Source organism: Schistocerca gregaria, chromosome 2 (assembly GCF_023897955.1).
Source record: "Schistocerca gregaria isolate iqSchGreg1 chromosome 2, iqSchGreg1.2, whole genome shotgun sequence".
Taxonomy (NCBI): Eukaryota; Metazoa; Arthropoda; class Insecta; order Orthoptera; family Acrididae; genus Schistocerca; species Schistocerca gregaria.
The window spans coordinates 567,370,634-567,383,284 of NC_064921.1; the positions used below are offsets into that span (position 1 = coordinate 567,370,634).

Below are 12,651 nucleotides of genomic sequence, written 5' to 3' on the forward strand. Positions count from 1 at the left end.
GTTGTTTCGACCAGTACGAGGTGATTTTTGACCTGTATTTGGGGTCAAACTTGATTCTCCGCACTGCTAATAGACGGTTCCACCGTTGCTCTATCGTGTTTGTAGCTTGTGTTTCTCAAATTTTAAATCATCAAAACATTCTGAAATACGCTGTATTTTTTCGGACGTTTCAACATCTGACATTATCACTAATTGGCAATGCGTTAAGTAGGAGAGTGACCACTCTCGCGTCGAGCGTCTCCCAGGACCTAGACGTCGACGGAACGTTGAACTCTGAACTTGCTTCCTTCCTTCTGGTATCGAGACATGTTACTTGCTTAGACACTCTGACAAAAGTAATTAACTGAAAAATTTGTTTGCTTCTCCATGATGTCTCGGTGCTCTTTACACATTAGCATTTCAAATATTAAAAATTTACATTGCTTAAGAAATATGTAATCATCGCTAAAATCTTGTATAATTACCTTTGGATTGATTTCCTGTAAACAGAATATCACTAAACCACACTAACCTGTACTCTGACCCTAAATATCAGTTCATATCTCAATTAATTCGCAGTTATCAATGGGAAGTGATGTTGCAACACTAACATTGACATTTTGTATAAATAGAGACCAAAGAAGTCCCCAAGGTACTCTGATCGGAAAAGAAAACGACGATGTGGGCCTTGTGGACGTTCCTGGCAGTCTTGGGAGCGGCCAGTGCGCAATGGGAGCCCAACGTGGCGAACGGCCGCAGCGCCATCGTCCACCTGTTCGAGTGGAAGTGGAATGACATCGCCGCCGAGTGCGAGCGCTTCCTCGCTCCTAAAGGCTACGCCGGTGTGCAGGTAACGAAAACTTTACTTTTCATTATGGTGAATAAATAATGAATTACACTCCACGCCAGATACCTTCTCCTAAAATGGAATAACCTGGACCAGATGTTCTAATAAAGCCAACTACTCCTTCTCTCACTCTCCTCTTCCTTTACTTTCAACGTGACGTTTGCAATTCCTATCATTGAAGAAAAAATTAGTGGTGTTTATGCTAAGCCGCCGTCTGTACCGCAGTCTTAAAAAAATCGGTCTTGTATCAGTTTCTGCGGCTGGACGGTGTTTTCATATTCGAGTATTATGTTCTTTTCTTTGGTAAAATCCCGAAGTTTCCAAGTCCAACCGTGAAGGGTCGCTCGACTCTGATGTACCCTGTCCACATAATAATAGTGGAATAAATTTTCAGCTATGGAAGGGTGCCGAAGTGGTGTCGTGAAGTTTTTGATGACCAGACAGTGCTCCAAAGTGCTTTATTAACTTTCAAACCTCTCGTCAGTGCCTCATGGAGTGAGAAGATGCGACACTGTTGATGGTGATCTGTCTGTCGAATATGGATGCTAGGCTCTGATGTTCCCTGGCTACTATTCGAGAGGAGCAGGTTAAATACGGGCGCCAGGTTTCACCCTCTTCCTCGTCTCATTGTCATACGAATACAGCGCAAGCTTGGTTCAAAAGGTTCCAATGGCTCTGCACACTGTGCGACTTAACTACTGAGGTCATCAGTCGCCTAGAACTTAGAACTACTTCAACCACGTAGCAAGGTGGCACTACGCAAAACTGGCGCTAAAAACAGTGGCACATAGGAAACACACACGACACAGATCTGTAATTCCACGGTATTGGTGATAAGTTGAGAAAATCGTCCCGAAACACATGTGCTGCAAAACGCCACTGTTTCCTGCCCATGTACCCCGACATCAATGTTGGATATGGTCACCATGCACCACGTACACAGGCCTCACAACGGGTTGGCATACTCTGGATCAGGTAGTCGAGGAGCTGCTGGGATATAGCCTCCCACCCGTGCAGCAGTGCCTGTCGGAACTCCCGAATTGTCATAGGGGTTTGAAGACGTGTACCTATTCGTTGACCGAGAGCATCCCAGACGTCCTCGATGGAGTTTAGGTCAATAGAACAGGCAGGCCATTCCATTCACCTGATTTCGTCTGTTTCAAGATACTCCTCCACGATGGCATCTCGGTGGAGCCGTTCATTATCAACCATCAGCAGGAAGGTGGGACCCACTGCACCCCTAAAAAGACTGACATACTGGTGCAAAATGACGTCCCGATACACCTGACCTGTTACAGTTCCTCTGTCAAAGACATGCAGGAGTGTACGTGCACCAATCATAATCCCACACCATCAAACTACGACCTCCATACAGGTCCATTTCAAGGACATTATGGGATCGTATCTGGTTCCTGGTTCACGCTAGATGAAAACCCGGCGAGAATCACTGTTCAGACTATGCCGGGACTCGTCCGTGAACATAACCTGGGGCCACTGTTCCAATTACCAAGCTTTACGAGCCCTCCCGTGACCAGTGGAATGCAGCTTGCAGGTCACTGGACGAATAAACCATGTCTGTTTAGTCGTCTGTAGACTTTGTGTCTGGAGACTGTTCCAGTGGCTACGGTAAGGTCCCGAGCAAGGCTACCTGCAGTACTTCGTGGCCGCCTGCGGGAGCTGATCGTGAGATATCGGTCTTCTTGTGGTGTTGTACACTGTACTGTAGCGCCTGGACACGTTTCCTGTCTGCTGGAATCGTTGCCACAATCTTGAGATCACACTTAGTAGTACACGGAGGTCCCGTGCTACGACTTGCTGTGTTTCACCAGCCTCCAGTCGCCCTAGTATTCTACCCCTCATTTTGTCATCAATATGTGTTCTCTGAGCCAACAGACAGTCACCATTAGCACGTTTGAAAATGTCTTCAAACTAATTCGCTGCACCGTACTCTGACAAGCACCGGCAAACTTCTGTGTATGTGGACTGCTGCCAGCGCCACCGTGCGACGACCACAGGTGAAATGCACCGCATGTTCAGACCTCGAGGTGAGCTAAACCCTCAACTCACCAGAGCGTTGTTTCACCATGTATCAGCATTATCCTTAATTTATGAGCATGAGTGTATATCTGCGTAACATAATTGTTTGAGGAATTACATTATTTACCTCTTTTATGCTGCAGTATATTTTGCCGGCTCAAGACGTCAACATTTTTCTCTGCCTTCTGATGGTAAGACCTTGTTCTTATAAATTCCTTCTCTTGCGAAGTAATTGACTGCTAGCTTTTTTCCCTGGAAGAATGAGCACGAGGATTTGCTTGTGCTTTGTTAATGACGACTCTTAGGCGTTTCTACCACACTGAAGCCTAGACGTAACAGCACTTACATGTAAGCGCAATGCAGGGCTTTCTTCATGTCATCCTGCATTCACTTCAATCAAAGAAAAACTCTTAGGTAAGATTTGAGATGGATAAAAATAATTATAAGCCTCAGCCGCTTACATCAAGTGGGCTGCCAGTAACTGCCGTCTGCTTTCTTAACATTGTCTCTCGCGGAGGGGAACCAACAGCTTCGTGCTTTCAAGACCAGTTGCTATTAAGACAATAAAGTGGACATACATAAGAAGGGATCTCTTATTTGATAAGGTGAAGCTGTCCTGGTAACTTGTTTTCGAGTAACTGCGGTTGCCCTATAGCCATTACCATAATTTTCTTGAGGTTATTATTTTGCAACAACTTGGATTAACAACTGCGTAATGAATAGTGAATGTTCGTGCACATTTTAACAAAGGAAAACCGAGAAAATATGAAAGGATTAGCTTCAGGGTTAGTTTCATCGGAGAATTGAAACTATATCTCAAAACAACCTGTTTACTGATAAGGACCAATCCTAATATTGACCAACATAAACAATAAAATATATGTATTGTATTACTTGATATTCTCAACAAACTCTTTGTTTTGGTCTTTTCATATCAGCAACCCGACTGTTCTTGTAGATTTCCTTTTAAATCTTTCCCGATAGTATATTTGACGCTGATGATATCGAAAAGTTGATGGTGTGAAACAAAAGAGTCGTATAGGGACAGAGCAGCTAAGATAGTACTTTTTAACACACTGATGAATTCATTTGGCTCTACTGTTAAATGAGGAGAGGATTCGTGGCATCCCGCACCAAACCAGTCAGAAGATTGATGGCTTAAAAGAAAAACAAAAAAATGTCTTCCTCATCAGCAGTGACAAATATTGTTTCCAGAAGCCGAACGCCAGTTTCGACCCAACCCATCTTGCTTCGTGTACGTGGAATAACACCCAGTACCTGGGCCATCTCTCTCCTTATATTCTCGTACGCTCCATGTACTCTCTCGAACGCCCTGGTATTTAGTTTGAGTATCTCGTGCCATACCGTTTCCTGACGGAATTATTCGAATGCTCGAATGCAAACTTCTCACCTCGTTATACATCTCCCATTTGTTGAATACAATCTGTACCATCCAGCGGTGAGTGGTGATCACTACGTCTTCCTGTTTGGCTAATACCACTCCCCACCTCCAGGTCTTGGTTCCGTAAGCTTCCACCCGGATGAAGATCAGTAGCCCCGCTACGAACAGCGTCATCTCGTCTTCTCTGCACATCACCTACGGGCAGGAATATCTAACAGTTTTCTCTCTCTTAAATTCATTGCTGCTCGGCAACTGCTTATGGTAATGACGCTAAATCTATACATAGTCTAAAATCTAATATCGAATGAATATCACCTAGGCCTTAAACAATACGGGTTCCTCGTTACAGTTTCTGTCACAACCGCTTGTTTATCTTCCAATACCTTTCTCCTCACACTACATCGGCAACTACTACCCCTGGAATAACTTCTAGACTTCCTTAAAAAGGTTTCAGCCGTCCTACATGAACATTTGTTGTTTCCGTCTGCAACTGAGGCGTTTTCTGGAACAAGACTTAATTGCATTATATGGAAGTCGAGATACAGAGCATAAAATAGTTGACATCGTGTTTTCCTTTATTTCAATCGCTCATACATGGATAAAATTCCGGTGAAATGAAACAAGTATTGCTGTTTGAGAATAAATGACGCTGTAGTATACTATATACGACTAACATACTGATTTGAACTGATAATACAGTACCGCACTAAAATTGTTTCTCCATAGATCACTGTATAACACGAATAATAAAACGAAATTTTCCATAATTTGACTAGTAAACAGTCATTAAATCTAAAAGTTGCTTATTCAGACCGTAAAGTAACAAAATATATTTTTATGCGACAAACATAATTACTTTTGAAAGCAACAATACACTGTAAGATGTTCCTGAAACTTAGTTTTAACAGAATCATCCACGAAGTATAAGAAATGCTTTTATTCCAAAACAGTGATCTGCAAAAGTCTTTGCGAGGTTACTACCGATCAAGCGTCTGTTTCGTGTCCTGAGCCGTCGTTGTCTGTTGCGGATGCAGAAATTTGACAATATTCTTGAGCATTTCTGCATTTTTCTCTCGAAGGAACTTGAGTAGTGTCAAAATACCTTCCTTCTTTGCATCCATAACCCAGGATGAGACTTCTTCGCCATCACCAAGTCTGTCTTCCGCATTGGCAATGTACATCCTCGTTTCTTTATTTGGTAAGGACTGAATGTTCCTGCAGATATAGAAGAGACGGAAAGTTTGTTTCCGTTGTGATACAAAATGACACATTTTTCTATTCCAAAAAGGGTTTTTTCTTTGGTTTTTGTGACTTAGCACGATGATAAAGATGATGCTCAGTCCTCAATAGTGTCCACTCCTCTTACCACGTGAAAGGGTGCTAGATTTTTTCTGCAGTTCTGAAGCACTGGTATATACTGGCGTACCTCCTCAGTGTTTTCAATTTTCACTATCATTTTTCCATACAGGCCCAAGTCATGGTCGCATTGAGCGTATGAGTGTTGCCGAAATGGAAATGTGTGTGGATTCACGTCATTCACAAATAACTTTCTCCATGAGACGAATACGGTACTCCAGACCAAGTATAAAAGTTACCGTAAGATCTTTAGGGAGAATAGACCGAATTCGTTGACACCTGTGATTTCAGCCGGTGGTGTGAAGTTATGTGAGTGTCAAAGCAAATACTCTTCGTTAAGACATACATGAAGAACCCAAATTAATAGTTGAGGAATAGAATAAACTAAAGGACAAGTATTTGATGTCGGAAAAACTTGACAACACAGAAACCATAGTGTACGAGTCTGATTACGCACAGAATCTGCATCTGCCTAAAGTAAGCGTTACTGCGGAATTCTGTAAGAGGCTACTGTGGCTCTACGTATTTAATGTTCGCTGTTACATTCACGAGTCAAGTACATTTTATTGGTTTCTCGAAGGTTCAGCAAAATAAGATTCAAATCCAAAAGATGAATACGTGTTCTATGGCTACGTTGTTTGATTCTGAAAGCCATGTACAAACTCGTACCACCCGCAAATTATTTTTTGTCCTCCACACGAATCCTATAGAAGAATAATAGTGTTAATATTGTTTGGCTCCTGGAATTTCCTACATGTGGAGTCGTATAGAAAGGAACAAGCAGAATTTGAATCTTTTTTTCTTTTTTGCTCAACCGTCGAGAAACCAATAAAATGTACTCGACTGGTGAATGTGACAGTGAACATTAAATACGTAGAGCCACAGTAGCTTCTTACAGAATTACGCAATACTGCTCACTTTATGTGTCCTTCCAGTTAGGTGTTTCCATATTCAAACGATATACCGTCACAATCACTACCCATATTTTGTTTACAGTCAAAATTCCCTTCAAATGTGATGTTAGGAAACGTAAATTCCACGTCACTGACAAATACGTCTCAGCGCAGCGCAGAAGCAAGAATGGAACGAGCTGCGGGGAAGTTGTCTGCTGTCTTTGGCGGTTGGTGGAACAACGACTTGGAGCAGCACGGCCGTCAAATTTTTCTAGAGGCCGTTGCGTCTGTCGGAGAGTGAGCGCAAAGACTGGTTCGTGCTGATGCAGTTACAGCAGGAAACGGAAGAAGGACTTAATGAACGTTAAGTCGTTTTTCCGTAGAACGCCTCAATTAAATCTTGCCATTTACTGGTGACATAGTCTCTACCACTTGAAATGGCCCCTGATACTTTGCAAAAAATTTATTTCTCTTTCGCTTCGGCATATGCGAAGTCGCTAGCATCATCCACTGACCAGCCGTTTCCTGTGGCGTTCTTGCCGTACGGCTTACTGCTTCTTCCTGTTTCTCCAGTGTTGTTGTATTTGCCTTCCATCGTCTATTCCAGATTTCCCTAATCACTCTGGAAAATTTCTTAATAGACTCTCCAGTCTTCCCTTCCTTCGTTTTCAATATGTCGAACGGTGATGGCATTTTACGACCATATACTACTTCAAATGGCAATAATCTTGTGTTCGTAAGCTATTTTCAGTTTAGGCAGAGGCTACATATATTAAATAGACATCCCAGTTGGTATGATGCGAGTCAAGCAAGTTCTTCCATTGGCTTTTGGGTGGAGAGGACTCGTCCAGCACATTTTAAAGTTGTTATTATTAACTTATACAATTCTTGGAGTAGATCTGACACGAAGTTCGTTCCCTGGTCTGTTACTAATGTTTCAAGCTTCCCAAGGTTCAATATCCAATTCTTCACAAGTGCTGGTGCCACTGTTAGTGCCTGCTGGTCTGGCATCGCGACTATTTCTACGTATCTTGGAAAATAATCTATGATTGAGAGTACATAATTATTCCAGGTGTTTTATTGGGTAGACCTAAAATATCTTACCCAGATATTCGAATTGTGCTAATGCTTTAAGTAACCTCTGCAGTGATACTCTTGTTCGACACAAATCCGCTCTCTGTGCGCAGTCTACGCAATTCCCTCCACAATAATTTACGTCCATCTTCCTATTCCTCAACCAATATCTGTCTGCTACCCTTCTGTTGGTAGATCTGGAATCTCCATGGCTCGCTAATATGTGATCACGAGCTTCTTCTAACACTCTTCCTTAGCGTCTCTGGTAACACTAATTACAGTCCCTGCCTGTTTCCTCCGCATAGTATCCCAACCAGCATACAAAGCTGTGATTCGTTGAAACACTGCTTACATTCTCCATCCTCTCTCTGTGCTATCAGCTATTTCCTGCGCTTATTACCCCCCAATATGTATTACTGCTAGTTTTCTGCTTAAGGATCCGCATTTCCTTGCCTCTTCCTAGCTTTACGTGTCACTTCGAAATCAAATTTGCTTGGTCTTAATGCCCATTGCGTCAGTCTATTACAAGGATCTTTTAACCACAACAACCATTTTAATCCCACGTAATCTGTTATTACACTAAAGTTTTTACTTTACATATAACATTTGAAATATATGATTCCATAAATAAGGCTTAAAATCTCTTTCTCCGTTGTGAAATAATTTCCTTCTGCAGACGTTAGCGTAAACTAACGGATGTTCTATTCCTTCTACCTCTTATGACAACATACAGAGAAGTGCATCATTTGATGGATGACATGATAAAACAAGTTCCCCATTAAAATCCGGAAATATCAATATCAGACTGTATGTTAAAGCTTTTGTAGCTCCTCAAAAGCATGCTGGCACACTTCTGACCAGATGAATATAGTACCCTTCTTCAACAACTCTGTCAATTGTCTGGAAATATCCGCAAATCCTTTTAAGAATCGGTGGAAATAGTTCACGGCGCCTATGATCAATTGCAACTCCTTTACAGTTTCTGGTACAGAAGATTCACGTACAGCTCTAATTAACCTTGGGTTTGTTTTTATCCCTTCTTTACTTATGACCGATGTATGCTACGTCTTCTATCACTAAATTACACTTTTGTGTACTCAATGTTAACTTCGCTGCTTTTATCAATAGGAATACCCTTGATCCCTGCATATACTGTTTCATGTCACTCCAGTAGACTACTGTGCCATTGAGAGACACTAAGCATTGCCGTGGTTTTAAACCTCTGGTTACTCCACGCAATAATCTCTGAAAAGTTGCAGGAGCAGTGCTGTGTAATACGCATAGCTGGTAATGGCCATTTTGGAAAAAATATATCTTTAAATTCCAAAAGTAATTTTCCAATCCGTTCCCTATTGATTCCCTCTGGGTGCTTCACCTTTCCCCGTAACGCAATGTCAATGGTGTCCGGTGACTGTACATGGCTGACACGACTCATGTCCCATTCCTTTTCCTCCAGCGTATATATTTTTTTTGCGATTAACAACCCCTTTGTTAATCTTATGTTCTCTGCACCAAAACTGTCTATAAAAACAGCTACCTTCTTTTTAGCCTGTATTTGTTATATGCATACAATGCCTTTCTTAATTAAGCATCCCACGTAATATAACTTCATTTTCTTCTAACGCTTCCACCACAACATCCCACCTAATATAACTTCATTTTCTTCTAACACTTCCACCACACACAAAATTCCTACTGGCAAGCTAGGCTCAACAGTGACCCAAAGTGATTTCTCAGTATTCTTAAGCACACAGCTGTGTGAATCAACTCTTAGAGTGTTTGTTCGAGGTTTAATCAGATCATCTTTTGAAATGCCTAATCATAGGCCCCTGACGATTACATGAACAACATTTTAGTGGAATTGATTCCGTACATGGAGCTGAGTGGCCCTCAAGGTTACACTGTGAACATCTAACAGGCACTCACCAATTGTGACTTCCATTACCTCTGAAACTAGACAAATCAAGTGGTTCTCTATTCAAATAAAATGTATTTTACAAAAAGCTCACTGTCAAATCTTTTCTCCATACGAAATTTTTTTTGTACTCACTGTACCATAGACTGTAGGTTCTGACATTGCTCCAAGAAGGCGACGTCAATGATCTGGCACCGGATTTAGATGGCCCATGTATTGTCACCCATGAGAGTGAAATGAGACATCAGGATCACAGTATATTTTGTTAATTAACATCTTTATTCTGGCCCTCAGCTATAGTACACCAGGAACAGCTTGGTGGAGGTGTCCAGTTGCCTCTGATGCGAAATAATTGACGTCCATCATTGCTGACACCAGAAACAGCAGAACCAAGGGTGGTGTCACTCGAATCTGCTGTTAGTTATGTCTCCAGCTGCAACCATGATGACACCGTGGCAACACAGATGGCGATCACCTGGAGGCAGCCGTGACCTCCTTCCAGCAAACCAGTGGCTCTCTGCTCCTGTGGTGACCGCTCTCGTGACTCACGGCAGGCTGCCCCATCCCGTGGTCAAACAGCAGATCCTTTAATGCATTCAAGGATGTCGCTCTGGGTTTCACAGGCTTATGATGTAGACTGTGACACTGAGATGAGAATATTTTAGTACATAAATAGCTGAGTACTTATATGCTCCAGCCTATGTTCGTTTACGTCTTAAGGCATGTATTTCGAACACGTCCATGGTGGCAAGTAAGGAAAGGCTACTGTCCTTCCACAAGCATATTGCAGCATTGGCTGTTTCTATACAGCACCCCTGGCTCTGTTTGGTAACGCCTGTCAGCTGTGTTTTTCTTTGCATTGCTTAACAATCTTGCCTGCCTGTGGCTGGCTGTGTTGCAGCTCACTTCCACTGTGGCGTAGTTTTGGACCCAATACAGTCGACATGCTATAAGCTCTTTAACCTGATTTTATAACACACAACATTCATTTGTAAATTGAACTTTGCTTATGAGGTGACGAAATAACTACTTATGCACTGTGTGAGTGGCAGAACTGGTCCAAGTGACTGCGGCTGCCATTGATGAACACACATTGCGTACTCAAATGTACCAGTGTTCTCAAACATGTACTGCAACTAACGCACACTCTTCCAACATAGTTTATAGACTTACAAATAAACCTGTTACTAAGGGTTCAAATTCTGACCATACTTAAGCAAGCAATTCACAGTTTTGTTCTGTTCTGAAACAAGCTTAAACATTATTCGAATCTCGCTTTCTCAACACAACGCGCAATTCTACTGAAGTTTTCTTGCAACCCATCTATCGTACGGTAGTGTGAGAATGAGTAATATTATGTCAAAATTCAAAGCGAGAATGTGTGATGAAGAGCTTAGTCCTGAATGCTGAACAGACTATCTGTGGGTACACTTTGTAAGTAAATCGGAAAGTATCTTCAAGCAGATAAAAATCGTTAGTGTTTCTTAATTATAAAAGCATAAACGTGACTAGCACTTACTACTTACATCACCACAAGCTCGTATTACGCTTAGAATGGTTCTGTTCACACTTCGTTATTGCAAGACACCTCCTATACTTTTCCTGCTCAACTGACGACACCTACAGTTACTGAAAGAAAGTACTCGTCAATGAATTTTACTTGTGATAGTAGTAATTCCTTATGAGAAGGTGTAATTTATATGTGTGTGTCCTGGGGTCCCGCCTATATATAGATACATGTAACTCAGTTTGCATCGATTTTTTACTGTAAGAAGTATGATAAAATGGGAAAATTTTCTTTACTAGGACATGATATGAGGTTTGTCTTTGCGTTTAATAGCACTGACATAGTTTGTAAACATTGGTAGACATTCTTACTTTCAGCATGTTTCTAAATATAAGTTCAGTTTTGTTTTCCAGCGTTCCTCCATATCACGGAGTGTCCTCTGAATTCCAAACCCATACGTTTCTTTCTTGTTTTTATTGTTATGCTACTATTTTGCTTCTTCGTTAGTTATGAAATTATTACTGGCATCTTTGTGTTACCTGGTGTAGAAGGATGAAATCTGTAGATGGCGCTAGCCGTCAGTGTAGGGTCCTTGAGACCGCGTCTGCAGCGCCATCTGCTTCCTGTAACGGCTGACGACGAATGTCAGCACACAGTAACCCAAGATACATACATCGATATCCGTTTCAAACCGGTAAACATGTCGAGCTTTGCGCCTAACAGCTACAATTTGCGGACGACATTGGTTTTCTGTTATCATTTAAAAGAAAACTGATGCAGAATCACATCGAATGCTTGTCGAAGATTTCGGCGAATATGCTCTTGGGAAAACACAGTGTTTCTAATGGTTCAAAATATTCAAAAGCGGTGATTTTGACATGAGAAACGACAAGCGCGGGAAACCACCGAAAAAGTTTGAGGACTACAAGTTGCGGGCCTTATTGGGTGACGATGATGTTCAAACTCAGTGGGAACTCGCGGAACAATGGAATGTGACGCAGAAAGCCGTCTCTATTCCGTTGGAAGCTGTGTCAAACGTGCAGGAAGTGGGATACTGGGTTCCGCATGAACTCAATGAAAGACAGCAAGTAAATCGAAAGACCACTTGTGAAATGCTGCTCGCCAGATACAAAACAAAGTCGTTTTCCCATTGAATAGTGACATCTGACGAAAAATGGATATATATTCAGAATCCTAAGCGTTGTAAATCTTGGGCGAATGCAGGGAAATCATCGACATCCACTGCATTATTAAATCGCTTTGGAAAGAAGACAATGCTCTTGGTGGGCTCAGAAGGGTGTCATCTATTATAAGCTGCTGAAACCTGGTGAAACCCTTAATACTGGTCGCTACCAACAGGAAGTGATCGATTTAAATCGAGCATTACTTGCAAAACGACTGGAATATGGAATCGGGCGACAGAAAATCATATTGCTCCATGATAACGCCCCATAACCCATAGCAAAACGGGCCAGGGAAATGATCGAGGCGTTCAGTTGGAAAATTCCGGGGTATGCGGATTATTCTTTACACATGGCTCTGTCCGATTATCATCTATTTGCATCACTGGAACACGCTCTCGCTGACCATCGCTTCCATTCTTATGAAAATGTACGAAAATGGCTGGTAGACTAGTTCGCT

At 41.9% G+C, this 12,651-nt stretch overlaps 1 protein-coding gene across 1 annotated transcript in view; it reads left to right on the plus strand.

The window, feature by feature from the left end:
* Nucleotides 1-636: 636 nt before the first annotated feature.
* The window catches only part of LOC126335876 (alpha-amylase 2-like), a 48,170-nt gene continuing 36,155 nt past the window's right edge, over nt 637-12,651 (plus strand). Inside the window, exon 1 of the mRNA XM_049999348.1 lies at nt 637-829. Coding sequence (XP_049855305.1) covers nt 659-829 — 171 coding nt within the window. The 5' untranslated portion in view covers nt 637-658. The remainder of the gene's footprint in view (nt 830-12,651) is intronic.